Here is a 15,167-nt window from a genome sequence, read left to right as displayed (position 1 = left end):
ATCCCCACCTTCTATCCTAATAAAATTTCCCTCAGCCTCCAGAGAGTCTTTCCTTAAACACTTCCAGGGAGTAACCCACCCTGGAGTTTTTTAAGGAAAAACTGGACATGATACCGAGTGCTCTGGTCTGGTTGACATGGGGGTGCTCACTCACAGCCTGGAGTGGATTTCAGAGGTCTTTTCCAACTTAATTGGTTCTGTGATTCTGTTAGTCTGTCATTCCTTCCATACTGGACAAAAAGCACTGCTAAACCCAAAAGACAAAAAGCAATTCCTGAATTGAGGGGTCCAGAACTGGACACACAGTACCTGAGGTGTGGTCTCTTTGCACTGGTGAGCCCACACCAAGAATCCTGCATACATTTCTGGGCCCCTCAATTCAGGAAGGATATAATGGGCAGATCCAGAGCAGAGCAATGGGGTGCGTGTCCTACAGGGAGCGGCTGAGGGAGCTGGGGTTGCTCAGCCTGGAGAGCAGGAGGCTCCGGGGACACCTTACCTTTCGCTATGATCACCTGAAAGGAGGCTGTAACAGGTTGGGGTCAGGGTCTTCTCCCAGGCAACCAGTAGGATGAGAGGACAGAGTCTTAAACGGCATCAAGGGATTTTTAGGCTGGATATCAGGGAGAATTTCTTTACTCAGAGGGTGATTGCTTATTGGAATGGGCTGCCCAGGGAGGTGGTGGGGTCACCATCTCTGGAGGTATTGAAGGAAAACTGGACATGGCACCGAGGGCCATCGTCTTGTTGACTCGGTGGTGTTTGGTCATAGTCGAGGATCTCAGAGCTCTTTTGCAGCCTAGTTTGTGACTTTGTGACTCTGTTTCTGGCATTCTGGAATTCTCCCCGCACTGGACAAGCCCCCTGTGGGCCCCCAGACAGGCCGGGCCCCCTGGGCGGCAGCGCCCCCTGCCGGCGGGCGCGGAGGGCGGCGCGGCCCGGCCCCGCCCCCGGCCCCGCCGCCGCGGCCGCGGCACGTGACCCGGCCCCGCCTCCCGCCGCCGCCGCCGCCGCCATTGGCGGGGGGAGCCCGGCCCGGCCCCCCCGGCCCCGCGCCCGCCGTCCCGGAGGTGCCGATCGGTGAGTGCGGGCGGCCCGTCCCGCTCGCCCCCCGCTCCCGCCGGCCGGGCCCGGCGCGCTTCCCTCCCTCCCCCTGGGCATCGGGCCTGGGCCTTCCCCTTGTCCAGCCCCCGCCGCGCGGGGGGCGGCGGCGGCTGCCGGTGCCGGCGCGGGGGGAACAAAACCGGCGGGGCCGCGCACGGGAGGGAAGAAGGAGAAGGGAGGCGGCGAGGGAGAGCGCCCGGAGGGGCGGGATGAATGGGCGGGCGGCGTGGCCCCCGGCCCCGGGGGTGCGGCCCCCGGGAGGGCCGGGCAGCGGGGAGCCGGCGGCGCCGGGAAAACCGAGCCCGCAGGCACCCCCTTCCCGCAGGAAAGTTAAAGTGATGCCGGCGGAGCCAGGAGCGGGACGAGCACGCTGCCCGTCTGCTGTCCTGGGATAGCGAGTTGGGCACGGGACGTGTCCCCGCCGGGACCGGGCCCTTCCCCGGTGACAGAAATAGCTGCCGGGAGCGGCGGCGTCGCACGTGGGAGCGGAGAAGCAGGTGCAGAGGAATGGCTCAGCACAGCTCTGGAGAGCGTGTCCTGTGAGCAGCGGCTCCGGGAGCTGGGGTGTTCAGCTGGAGAGAGGAGGCTCGGGGGGACCTTACCGCTCTCTGCAGCCACAGGAAAGGAAGGTATAGCCAGGTGGGGATCGGCCTCTCCTCCCAGGCAACAAGTGACAGGACGGGAGGACATAATCTTAAACGGCAGCAAGGGACGCTTAGATTGGACATTAGGAAGAATTTCTTCACTGTGAAAGTGAATAGACATTGGAATGGACTGTCCAGAGTAGTGTTGGAGTCGCCGTCCCTGGAGGTGTTGAAGGAAAGACTGGACGTGGCACCGAGTGCCATGGTCTGCTTGACAAGGTGGTGTTCAGTCACAGGTTGGAGCTCGATCATCTCAGAGGTCTTTTCCAACCTCAATGATTCTATGAATTTTTTGCAAGTGAGGAATATAGAAACTTTGGATTTCACATTTCTCTTCTGTAATCTTCCCTTGAACTCCATATTCTTTCAGGGTAGTGTAAATGGAATTCTTAGCATGTTACCAAGTTTCACAGCCTTAATTCGGTTCTTGACTAGATTGCAATGCTCTAGTGGCACTTCATTAGCTCAGGTACAGCGCTGCAGCAATAAGGTTTTCAGGGCCATTTTTGGAAGCCAACTGGAAGTGGAATTGGAACTTGGAGTTAAAAAGCTGTAGAAGCAGTACATGGAATTAATTTCTTCAGTCTTGAATCTGTCAAATGTACATTGATTTTACTCTGCAATTTAGACTGTTGTTAGATCTTTTGTTGAGAACTAATGTTGTGTAGACTTGTCATTCTCTTAACAAAGATTGAAATATTGCAAAACTGTTGCAGTTCTGGGTGCTTTGTTTTTCTTAAGTCATCTGTATGTGCGTCAAGCATTGTCACTTTGTAGATCTCCACTGCCTTGAACCTTTCCTGGAAACATGGAACTTCATAAAGCAGCATTTCCTGCCTGGATCTGGTGCCTCCCATGTTCTTAGCGTATCTTGCTGTTTCAGTGGCTGGTTGGGTCGGAGTGTTTGTGCCTTGTGTAGCTGTGAAATTTTCAAAACCTTGTTCAGCAATTGTTGCTGGTGGAACAGCCTGAGTAGACTGGCTGGTAGCTGGGAGTTCAGATGTGAGGTTGTGGTCAGATACTGTGGACACTTGTGGACTAGCAGGAGCACAGGGCTGCCTGTCTTGTTCCTGGTGCCTTGGAAGTGATGCCCTTACCTGCCTGGTGCCTTGCAGAGTGCCTGCTCTGCCCCACTGTGGGATGTTTGTGTGCAGCTTCCTCTGGGAGCTAAACTTCTCTTTGTCAGTCACAACACAGGGATGTAGCTTCAAGAGAAGCATCATGCTGCCACCAGACTGCCATTCATTTTTTGGCACTGCAAGAATGTGTAGTTTTTCCTTTTGCTTAAACCCAGCAAAACTCTGGATCTGTTCCTTCTAGCAGAGGCAATGATGCTGCTGTATCTCGCTTACTCAGATTTCTTTTGCTGGGAACAAATTTGCCACTGACTCTCCTCACTGACAGAGGGTTATGACTGAACTGTTTGTCTGGAAGAAACTTCCAAGGCTGACGAAAATCAACAGTGATCCTTCCTGTGCAGTGACTGGTATAGGGAATCTTATGTGTGGTTGTAGTGCACTGCAGAAAATTGCATGGCTTTTCTTCTGGATCATTTCCCCAGCTGTGTTGGTGCCATTAAAGTATGTTGCATGTTCTCTAGCTGCTTGTGTTTCACCAGGGTTGATTGTTCATTGAGAGGAAAAGAGTTATAGATTTTTCTGCCACTGAGAACCAAGACAGTCTGATTTTGAACAATGATGTGGCAGACTACTTGTTGCTGTGCTCTGAATTTCTTCATGTAATGTTAAAGGAAATCTAATTTTCTGTGCTCACAGACAGTCTAGATCTTTAGCTTTGAGCCCTTTGTTGCTTCCTTTGTACAGTCGCAGCTTATCTGCAATAGAAGAAAAATGGAGGTATATATTAACTGTTGCAATGCTAAGTGTAGAATGTGTTTATTAAAAATTACCAGGAATGATTGGAAGACTTGTAGCTATGACATTGGAATGGAGTTAAAAAATAGAGATACCTTGTTTGCTGCCAGAGTCATGTTGTGCCAACACTTGCATGGATTCCTTGTTATATGTAGGTATCTCCTCTGCATTTTTCCTCTTTTCTTCCATGAGGAGGTTTTTGAGGGGCTGTAGGAAGTATGGCTTAATCTTAAGTAGGATCCTTGTGGAAGATGTGATATGGACTCCATGAACCATGTCAGACATGGCTGGATATGTTGACTGGGAAGACATCAGGAGGTCTCTCCTCTCTGTGCATTAGCTTAGGATGCTCCTATTACTCAGTTTAACATGAACTCAGCAGAAACTTCTGATGCTGTTTGACTCTGCTCTGTGGCTGCCTTGTGATACTCATAACCAACTTTTGGTTGAATTTGTGGTTATCTCGCTGCCTCTGATTTCCTGGATACTTCTTCTTTCTGCCAAATCATGACTTTAGCCTCTTGGCTGCTAAGAACAAATCAAGAAAAGCAGTGATGGTTGTTCTTTTCTCAGGTAGATACTTGCCCTCATTACCAATCCTTTTCCCATGCTGTTTTTCTGGTTTTCCTCTGGTGGAGGAGATTATGGCCAGAACTGCAGTGTAGGGGACAGGAACTGGTGTAAGGATCTTCAGCATCTCAGTGGAGAGAGGAGAGAGTTGGTGGTAGGAACCTCTGTTTGTAGGTTCTAAACATACCTGGAAGAAGAGGGGCTGGGAGAGGTGGCTGATGGAGCAGCAGTAGGGACTGGTGGTCACACTGCTGGGATTTGTGTCTCTTCAGGCACTTTTAAACTGAGTGATGGACATTGATCTGTGTCACTTCATGTCAGCTAAGAGCTGGGTTGGTACTGATGCTGTTACTGTGCTTGACATCTGAGGATATAGTGAGCTTTTAGCCAGAAGCACTTACCTGCTCAGGTAGATTTCAGTGGGAAATGTCATGTCTTAGGAAGACTCTGAATGAGTCTTGGCTGCCTTAAGTTAAAATTTAGTATTGCAAGCCCCAGAATCTTAGTTGAATCACAGTATTTTGTCTTGCAGGCAGGATGTGGATGCAGAACAGGCATAAATGCTGGGCTTCAGGCTTCTGCTTTGGTTGTAGTGTGTTCTGTTTGGCTGCATGTGTGTTTGTTTTCTGTGTTGCAGCCATGGAAAGTGAGAAAAGTAGGAGGGAATGTAGAAAGAGCAATTAAAGAATGTGTTGTGCTTTGTAGTGTTACAGTAGCATGCAGCACAGGCTCAGTTATAGCCACTGCTGCACTGCACATCCTGTTACCTGAGAGTTTGAACAGGGGAATGCTCAGGTGTCCTTTTTACAAAACAGTTATGGCCTGGCAGAGTGTTCAACTAAACAAAGTGGCCTGGGGCCTGCACAGCAGTTATTTGTACTTGCAGAGGTGGCAGCTTCTTTGTCCTCCTAGGAGTACTCAAGAAGTCCTGAGAGATGCTCCAGTGACCATCTGTCTTCTGCTTTGTTTAATGGGGAAGCTGTTGCTCATGACAATTTGATCTTTGTCCTGAAATTCATACTTTTCCTTAAAGAGCTTCAGAGCACTAGAGTGATGTGATTTAGTATTTGGTTCAGGTCTCTGCAGTGCACATGGAACACCCTGACAAAATCACACCATTTATTTAATAAAACCTTTTTATGGGTTTGATTTGCAGCAGCATATTCCCTTTAATGTCTGTAATAATGCATTTACACAGAGGGAGCATGGTCCATCTCTCTCAGTGTTGCCAGAAGGATGCTGCTGAGCATAGATTACATCACAGTTCATGCAGGACCAAGGCCATGGGGCCCTGGTTACTGAGCATATGGTTTCTAGGCTGGCTGGCTCTGCTGGTGTGGGACTTTAGAAAACAGTGATGTGTTGTTACTTGCACTTTCACCCAGCTGGGCAAGCCAGGATGCAGTGCAGAACAAGTTCTGATGCAGGAGTGGTGGCAAAGAGCAGTGTGAAGCAGAGTCATCTGTGTGAGAAACCTGAGTACAGAGGAGGACAGCAACCAAAACCATGTAGAGACAGTGGCACTGGAGCTCAATATTGAGAAGGAGTCTGGAGGGATTGACAGGAAGATCTTTCAAACTAGCTATGTAGATCTGTGCTAAGTGAACCAGCAACGTCTCAGAGTTTATTCTTCCAGAAGTGTTTCAACAAATTTGAATTGACAACATGAGTTAGTACAGGCTCAGTGCTGTTTGTTACTGATCCCAGTAACTATTCTGAAACTAGATTTACTATTCCATGGGCTTGCAGCCCAAGGTGCTGCAATAACCAAGAGTTGTCTTGCTCAGTAGGGTCCTCAATTAAGTAGAGATTTCAGCAGAAGAGGCAGTTACTTCAGTGACTGCCAGGTACACTGGGTTGAGTTACAAAACTAAAAATGCTGGGTGATGGCAATGTGACACAAAGTTCCCTCAGCTCTTTAATGTTATTTCTTATGCAAAAGGCTTGACTGGCAAGACTTTTGGATGTCTGGATTGTGCCTGTAACTTCTTTGGTTCCAAAAAAATTGAATGGCCAAAAAAGCTTAGCATCAATGTGGACAATTTGTGGAATTTGGGAACTGCTGACTTTTTCTGACTGTTATATTTGGAAAGAAAGTGGGAATTTTCAGCATAAAGTAAGATAGAACTGAATAAAAGAAGAGGATAGGGACGTGGGGTGGAGTGTGTTTCAGTGAATAACAAAAAACTGCAGCAAGGGCAACAGGTGACATGAAGAGCTGGGAAATTATAAAGAGAGTAGAAAAGATTGTCTCTTAAACTTTGTTATAAACTGTGATAAATTCAAATTAGAAAAGCCCTTTTTTTGGTTTTCTGTGAAAAGAAAATGGGTTATTCCGGATTACAACCAATTTTGGAATTGACAAATTCCCTTTCAAGTATAAAAATATGATTGCTGCAGTACATCTTCATTATCCTAATTATGTTCTGCTGTGATGTGATTAAAAAAAACCCCAAAACCTTTTTATTTTGCTCATATCAGCAATTCAGAAATTTTTGCTTTCAAATTTAAATTTTCCTTTCCTCCTTTTGCTCTGAATTCAGCAAACAAAATATAAAGTAGTTCATAAAGATTTGAAAGTCTTTTAGAGTACTAAGACATGGTGTGCTGTGAGTTTTTACAATTGGTATGTTATTTTCTGTTGAAGAGATACAGCCCAGTGAGCACTGCTGTCATCTTTGTTTTGTTTTCATCTTTTACAGACATAAAAAATTCGTTATAAAATGTTGGGAAGTGTTTTGGGTCAACGCTGAATGTGGTGTGGGCTACAATGTGGGATGTCTTTTGTATGGCTGCCAGCAGTGCTGGGAAACTGCAGCTTGTACCCCAAAGGCTCTTCGCTTCAGTGTCTGTGGGGCAGAGTAATTACTTCTCATTTGCAGCTAGGCTGTGGTCGGATGCTGTTCATTTGCCTCATGGTTGTGAAGCAGGTTCCTTCTTAAAGCTCCACATGTGGTTCCACCGTGCTTCCTAATTGGAAATCTACCTGTTCCTGTGGCTCAATGTGATGTGTGTATGCGCAGTGCACACAAAGGAGCTGCTCCATAAGCAGCTGAGCTAGTGAACCTGTATTTCTTAAGGATTTGTGCCCTCCTGCTCCTCAGCCAATCCTTCTTTCCTGGTTTTTTGCTGTATCCATCTCATCCTTTAGCAGCACTGTTAATTTGCTTTCATTCTGTCTCTACCCCAAGCCCAAAGCAACTCACTGCTGTAGTATTTTGAATTCCTTTTCCTTAATTAAAGCTGAATCAGATACTGCTTGCTCTGAATGTTTCAAGACTTTTTGTGGAGAGGCTAAACAGAAGAAGTTGCTGCTAAGTGACATATTCTGCCTCAGTGGAGGCATTGCTTGCATTCTCTAGTTGCTGATTTTCATGAAAGGTGTAGAAATGCAAAGTAAGGCTGGATTGCTTTGTCCAGTTTGATTGGCATTGACTGTGGGGCAATGTGTTTGTATAGGCCTCATTTCCATAAGAAACCAGGGGGAAAATGCTTTAGGAATAAATTAAGAAAACTTGCTTTGAATGCGTATTTTTAGACTTGTTAGTCTTATATATATTTAGACAGGTAAAATTAATGTTAAAATTAAACAACAATTTTGAGTGTTTTGAAGCACTGTGTTTTACAACACCCCCCAAAATTAGGCTGATAGCTTAGCATGATTAATCATGTAACAACTGTTTAATTTCAACCTACAAGGAAGAAGTGTGCTCATTTCATTTAAATGTCCTTTTTACCTTCCACTTTATGTCAGTATAACTTGCAGACTATGACTAGACTTGGTTTTCTGCTTGTTGCAGTAGCTAATCTGGTTAAATTCTTTTGGAAATAGGAGAATATAGCCAAATCATTAAAAGCTATTTACGTGGGGGGGAGGGTTGGTTGGTGTTTGGGTGTTGTTGTTGTTGTTATTTTGTGGGGTTTTTTTAAGTCTTGTAAAAAACATTAATTTTGAGAAATTTCCATCACTGGGGTGAGGAAAACAATGTTCTGGATTCAGTGGACTGTTAACTACCAACTGAAAAAAAACCTGCTGTTTTTCTTAAATAGTATTTTTGTTGTTATTGGGGCAACAGATGAAATAATGGAACAGGAAAAGTCCTTGTCATAATAGATGAAGCTTTTATGATCAGTGTATTTTTTTATCATATAATTAGTGAAAGGAAGCCAGTATGATGAAAACAGCCTAGACTTTAGACTGCTGTTTTCTTGAATTTTAGTTTGGTCTTTGTCAAAAATGGATTATTTGTTTTGAAATTTAATGGTGAAGATGCATTTTTTAAATGGCCTCATCTCAGTGGCATTGTTTCAAGTACTTTTCAAAGTACTTTTTGGTTTCAGTTTACATGTATAATGTAAATAATACAATAAAAGCACATAAAATATGGTAAGAAGACAATGGAGAAAACAAGTCACATTTATCAAGTGAAATTCAAACTTTGCTCTTCATCACCTGGGGTTTTTTATCATTTGCTTCCAGTTTTTTTACATAGGTAGGAAGGCCTATTATTAAATGTAAACTTTATTTTTTCAAGTTTTACTGATGCAAAATGACTTTCTGTTTGGATTTCTCTATGAAGTAGTCAGTACCTGTGCAAAATCTATGCTTTCTAAAAAGGGAGTGGGGGTGAGCAGGGAAAAGCACGCGTGGTTATTTAGGAGTGACAGAGTTGAAATTAACATGAAAGGATAACTATATAGATCTTTTTCCTTTATTACAGGAACTGAAAAATCCTCTTTAAAAGGTGCACTGCTGTGGGGACTGTTACTGCCTACAGAAAAATGGACATGCTGCAGATACTACGTAAAACCACAGAGCGCTTGGAATGTGACTACTGCAGCTTCAGGGGAACTGACTATGAGAACATACAAATTCATATGGGTACCGTTCACCCAGAGTGTTGTGATGAAATGGATGCTGCTGGTTTGGGTAAACTTATATTTTATCAAAAAAGTGCAAAACTGTTTCACTGCCATAAATGTTTCTTTACCAGCAAGATGTATTGCAACGTGTATTATCACATCAAAGCACAGCATGCAGCACCTGAGAAGTGGAACGAAGAGCAGAAAGAGCAACAGGTAGAAGGAGATTCAGATTCGTCCAAGAAAAGTGTCATGTTGGAGCCACAGAAACCTACCCTTTCCCCTGAGTCAGGCAAACCTGCCCTTTCTCCTGAACTCCCCAAATCAGAACCTGTTGTTTCCCCCAGGCTTCAGAAATCTTCTGTGTCCCCAGAGCCCCAGAAGTCTGCTCAGGAGACTTCCCCAGAGCCAGAGAAGTCAGTCCAGACTGTGTCCCCAGATCCAGAAAAGTCAGCCCAAGCCACATCTCCCGATCCAGAGAAGTTAGCCTCATCTGTGTCCCCTGACCCACAGAAGCCATCTCCTGCTGTGTCTCCTGACCCACAGAAGCCATCTCCTGTCGTGTCTCCTGACCCACAGAAGCCATCTCCTGCTGTGTCCCCCGACCCACAGAAGCCAGCCCCGGCCGCGTCGCCAGAGCCCCGTCGGCACTCCCCAGCCACGTCTCCAGAGCCCCGCCGGCATTCCCCCGCCATATCGCCTGAGCCCCGGCGCCATTCTCCTGCTGTGTCTCCAGAGCCCCGCAGATACTCCCCAGCTGTGTCACCAGAGCCAAAGAAACCTCCTCCAGCAGCATCCCCTGAGCCACGGAGGTACGCCCCAGCCGTGTCTCCTGAGCCACGCAGGCATCCCTCCCAAATGCGTCGGCCTGCTTCTGCTGCTTCTCCTGAGAGCCGGAGACCCGCTTCTGCGGTTTCACCGGAGTCATGGAGACCTGGCCCAACTGTTTCCCCTGAGCCCTGGAGGGCTTCACCTCATGAAGTGCAGAAGTCTCCCACAGTTTCTCCCTGGGCTTCAAAGCCTGCCATGTCAGTGTCCGTGGAATCCCGGAGGTCTGCCCCTGAGTCCCGAAGGCCTGGTTCAGTTGTGTTGCCAGAACCTAGGAGGCTTGTTTCTGATTCGTGTAAGTCTACGTCCTTTTCTGAATCCCAGAAATCTACTCTTGTTTCTTCTGAGCCCTGGAAACCTATCTCATCTGTTTACCCTGAAGGCTGGAAACCTGTTCTGTCCCCTGACACGTGGAAGCATTCTCCCCCTGTTTCTCCTGAGCTTCGAAAGTCCAGTCACACTGTTTCCTCTGACTCTTGGAAGCCTTCTTTCTTTCCTGAGGTCCGTAAGCCTGGTGTTTCAGTATCTCCTGAATCTTGGAAACTCTCTGAGTCACGGAAATCAATGTATTTTTCTGAAACTCAGAAATCCACCTCAGCTGCTTCATCTGAGATTCAGAAACGGGCTCATTTCCCTGAGCCTCGGAAAAGAGTGTTGTTCCCAGAGACTCGCAAATCTAATCCTACTGCCTCTACTGATGTCCAGAAACGTGCTGTCTTTTCTGAGCCCCAGAATCAGACATCTACTTCTACTGTTTCTACTGAAGGTCAAAAACAAGGTCTGTGTTCTGAAGCCCAAAAATCTGCTCTTGTTTCTTCTGAAGTCCAGAAGCATGCCCTGTTTTCTGAAGCCCAAAAACTCACTTCCATTTCCTCTGAAGTTCAGGAGTCTACTTCCTTTCTAGAGTCTCAGAAATCCACATCTCCTGAAGTTCAGAAACATGGTCTCTTTACTGAGTCCCAGAAACCTACTCCTGTTTCTCCCGAGACACTCAAGCAAGCTGTTTTCACAGACTGCCAGAAATCTGCTGTTTCCCCTGATGTTCAAAAGCATGCTGTATTTTCTGAGATGCAGAAGCCTGCTGCTGCTCTATCCTCTGATGTCCAGAGACATGCTGAAACTACTGTACCTTCTGAAATCCAGAAGAACATCCTGTTTTCCGAGCCTCACAAGTCTGCATCGGGCTTTTTCTCTGAGCCCCAAACACCTAGTGAGTCTGGTGAGAGTGACTTTCTCTCTCACAGTTTAGATGATCAGAAACCACTGGATGATTTATTCTCACAGGATGAACAGTCAATATTAGCCAAAGAATCACCTGAACACATGTTATATTCATGCCCAAAAAAGAAGCCCAAGAAGGAAAACCAGGAGAACTCAGATTCTGAACTAAATAGTAGTGAGTGTGGAAAACCAGTGGTGGACTCAATGGAGATAAAGGAACAAGAGTCCAACAGTGACCAAGAGCAGTATGATATGGAGTCATCTGATTACAGCAAAGAGAGCAAAATGGATGCAACTACTCCTACGCAGCCACCGTGTGTGCTTCAGTTTACTGAAGAGAAAGAGGCTTTCATCTCTGAGGAAGAAATAGCAAAGTACATGAAGCGTGGCAAGGGAAAGTATTACTGCAAAATCTGTTGCTGTCGTGCAATGAAAAAAGGTGCTGTCTTGCACCATTTAGTTAACAAGCATAATGTTCAAAGCCCATACAAATGTAAAATATGTGGCAAAGCTTTTCTCTTGGAGTCTCTTCTTAAAAATCATGTTGCTGCTCATGGTCAAAGTCTGTTGAAGTGTCCCCGTTGTAATTTTGAATCAAATTTTCCCCGAGGCTTTAAGAAACATTTAACCCATTGCCAAAGCCGTCATAGTGATGATACACCTAAAAAACACTTGGACAGCCTTGAACCACTTGAAGAACAAATTTAATCTGTTTTTTTTTTCCTTGTGCTAGGAAAGCTGAATTTATGAAGTGTTCAAAAGTGTTACTGTATGTTAACCGAGTAGTTTAGCTGATCTGACAAGTCAGAAGATGCATGGTTTATTGTACTATGTTTAACTTGTCTTATAGCTGTATTACTGAGAAGATTTACTTTTAAAAGTAATTTTAAATGCGTGTTCATGTCTTTGTATTACCCATCAGTAGAGTCATATTTTATTTTTCAGATGTACTATGTTTTTGAAACCAAAATGGATACAAATTAGTTTTGTAAAGATTTGTAAAACATATAGGCAATTAAGGACTGGAGTGGCAAGCAATCTGTATTTTCCTGTGAAGACAACTTCTTTTTTCACATTTGTTAAATGTGGTATTTTTAAAAATGTTTTTATCAAGTTCTCAAATCAAATTCTCACTAAATTGAATGTGAATGAGCAAGAATATGAGGAACTACCAATATTCCTGGTAGGAATATGAGGAACTACCAATATTCCTGGAATAATTCTGCCCTGAGGTAATTGAGTGTATAGACATTTGCTGGAAATTTATTGCACTCAGTTCTCTGACTTGTCTCAGATTTAGAAGCATCAAGGTACTTATTTTGTGATTCTGTATTTTGGCCATGTTTTAATCATTTACTAATATACATTAAATTGATAGATTAACGTCAGACTATGTATAGCTCAACACTTTCTCTTGATGATCCAGATGTTTGTAATGTCAGACGACCCCTAAATTTCCTGTATTTGGTGAAATGTTATGCTTTAATGTTTTAACAATAAAAAGAAACCCAACCTGGTGTTGGCCATAATTTTTTTTGTTCAAGTCAAGAACAAAACCTTTGTATTCAGCATAGTATCTTTTAAGTATCTTTGGCAACAAGAGATGCAAAAGTACCTAGGAGGTCTGCTTTGGAAGCTTCAACTTCGCAGTCATCAGCCTCAGTCATCACTCAGCAAGGTTAGTCTAAATTTCCCATCTCTTTCAGAAGAGCCTGTCAGATGTAAATGAAAAAAAAGGAAAACAAGAATTTATATTTATGCACTGTTATTTAGGATGCTGGCCTTTGTGTGATCTGTATATTATTTGTTAAAAACACATAAGTACTTTTTAATTCAGAAGGAATGTAGATTTTATGTGGAGGCAGCAGAAGGAAGAAGGAGTTCCTCTCCAGCTGAATTATGCTTAGACAAGCGGTTTTAAATATGGGTTTAGGATATGAAGATGTTAGTGTTAAATTAATAATTAAAAAGTCTCCAAGTGTAATCTCCAACCAAAGAGCTTCAGATTGGTTTGATTGAAGCTTGTATTTTTATCTTTGTTGCCTTTCATGAGGATTTCTGTAAGGAAGGGCAAAGATATTTAAAGCTCTACACTCAGGTGACTTCTTAGTGCTGTTTATTAAGTGAAAGAGTTGCCTTCCTACCATGTCTGTATGAATAATTCAAATGCATTATGTTCTGTGGCTCCAGTTCAGTGTAGAAAGAGTGGCATTAACTAAAAGCCAGTAAAAGTGACTTGTTCAGGACAGCACAGTCATTCTTTACTTCCCAGGTGTTAGAAAATATTATTTCTTGCAATGGCAAATATTTAATAATGAAAGTCAGCATAGTGAAATGATTTCCTGACTTTGCAGCATGTCTTCATTATGCTTGGGTGTAATACTCGCAGTATTCAACTTTCAGGTTCTCTAACTTTTTAAAGGCTGTTACATTCATAGATCATATATATGACTGAGAAAGTGCTTTTATATGAACTTTTAGGCAGCTCTTTTTTATCATCCGTATCCTTGGAGAGGAACCTTTTCTGTGTACTCTTAGAATGACACTGATTTCAATCCTTTTTGTGAAGAATGCTCAAGGGAAAGTACAAAAGGAAAACAATAAAGAAACATCAGAGGATGTTGTTACAGAAGGATGTTGGCTCTGGCCATATGTGCAATAGAAACTTCATCTTTCTATGGCAAAAAGTGGTTGGTTGTATGGAATGCTCAGTCATGTTTTTAAAGTGCATTTTCACCACCTTTCATTCAGTCAAACTAAAAGTAGTCTGCAGAGAACTTGGAGGTGTTTGACAGAAAAGGCCGTTTTTGTCTCAGGTTACAACTTCATTTCATTTGATATTTGGGGAGAGATTCTTGCAAGAATTACTAATTTGAGTAATATTATATCTTCAGCATAGCTAAGAGTGTTTAAGTAGCTGTCTTGGTATATTAGTATGTTGCTTATCTCTAGATCAGAGAAACATGGAATGTAATCATTAGAATATGAACACATATACCATTATTGGTACTGTTTGGTCTTACATTAATGAGTAAATTAATATGTAAAAACACCCCTGAAGACCATTTAGGATTCAGTGTTTTAAAATGAGAATTCTGTGCTTCACCATTGTCTATTCTGAGAAAGATTCTAGCAAAGATGTATTAAATTTTAGTATTAAAATTTAGTAGAAGTCAAAGGAATTCTTGCTAATTTGTATTGGCTGACATACTTGACCAGGTATTTCTTCTGAGCTGTACAATCAAAAAAGCAGGCTTGCTTTCTTACTTTCTTTCTTTGGGCAGAAGGGGCAGTGAGTTCATATGGGCTTATGGTAACTCTAAACCTGCACCCTCAGTAACAGACATGCTGGCTGAGTTGCTTATTGATGATGTCTTGGCAACTCAGTTCCATTATTTCCTCACATCTGCCTCTTATCTGTCAGTTGTCTGCTGGGTTGGATTTTACTTTTTTTTTTTTTGGCTGCCTCTGTACCTTTTTTCTCTGTCTTACTGAATGCTCAGGCAAGATTTTTCTTATACCTCGTGAAAGTGTGCCCAAGCCCCAAGTGCTAACCCCCAACAAAATGCATAAACTCTGTTTGTGTGTTTGCTGTTTCATTAGCTGAGCTAAGCCTTGGTGTTGTAGTTGAGACTTGCTGTTCTGTTGAAGCTGCAGGGTAGCCCTCATTGTACCTAGACACTCCATGACTCCAGCAGAGGTTTGTGCAGGTATCAAAACCAGATGTTCTGATTCCCTGCCTCAAATGCTTATACTAATATTGACTCATCAAAGTGTACAACCTTCTGAAACCCAAAACCTCAAACTCCAAAGTTTAAGTGAAACTCAGTGGAAAAGCAGGCATTTATTCCCAGAGGCTTCCTCCAGTGCTGCAAGAGAAAAAATTAAAAACAGTTGTTCTGCTCTTTGTACACTCCGCTTTTAGTTTTATTCCTTATTCTTCCTCCATGCACAGCGTTAAAACTTGAAACATATTGAGGAAAAACAGCTTTTAAATACCTCCCAAACCTGCATTTTAAAAGTAAAAATAAAAATAAGTTATTTAAACCCAGTGGGGAAAATT

The 15,167-nt window shown here is 43.7% G+C and overlaps 1 protein-coding gene across 2 annotated transcripts; it reads left to right on the top strand.

The window, feature by feature from the left end:
* Positions 1–1,019: 1,019 nt before the first annotated feature.
* CHAMP1 (chromosome alignment maintaining phosphoprotein 1) lies at positions 1,020–12,621 on the top strand. 2 transcript variants are annotated; one of them, XM_059466568.1, is made up of 2 exons: positions 1,020–1,080; positions 8,914–12,621. In XM_059466568.1, the coding sequence occupies exon 2, from the start codon at positions 8,975–8,977 to the stop codon at positions 11,810–11,812; it is 2,838 nt and encodes a 945-aa protein (XP_059322551.1). In that variant the 5' UTR covers positions 1,020–1,080; positions 8,914–8,974; the 3' UTR covers positions 11,813–12,621. The 2 variants fall into 2 exon arrangements, with proteins under 2 accessions (XP_059322551.1, XP_059322550.1); XM_059466567.1 differs by lacking the exon at positions 1,020–1,080 and adding an exon at positions 1,686–1,733.
* The last annotated feature ends 2,546 nt before the right edge of the window (positions 12,622–15,167 follow it).

The sequence above is a fragment of the Ammospiza nelsoni genome, chromosome 2 (genome assembly GCF_027579445.1).
Source record: "Ammospiza nelsoni isolate bAmmNel1 chromosome 2, bAmmNel1.pri, whole genome shotgun sequence".
In the NCBI taxonomy this organism is placed as follows: Eukaryota; Metazoa; Chordata; class Aves; order Passeriformes; family Passerellidae; genus Ammospiza; species Ammospiza nelsoni.
The sequence above is the reverse complement of the archived record's forward strand: the minus strand, read 5'-3'. Positions and strand labels throughout refer to the sequence as shown.

Excerpts from the sequence above, each read along its gene's own strand:
- CHAMP1 (XM_059466568.1), top strand. The coding sequence starts at position 8,975 with ATGGACATGCTGCAGATACTACGTAAAACCACAGAGCGCTTGGAATGT.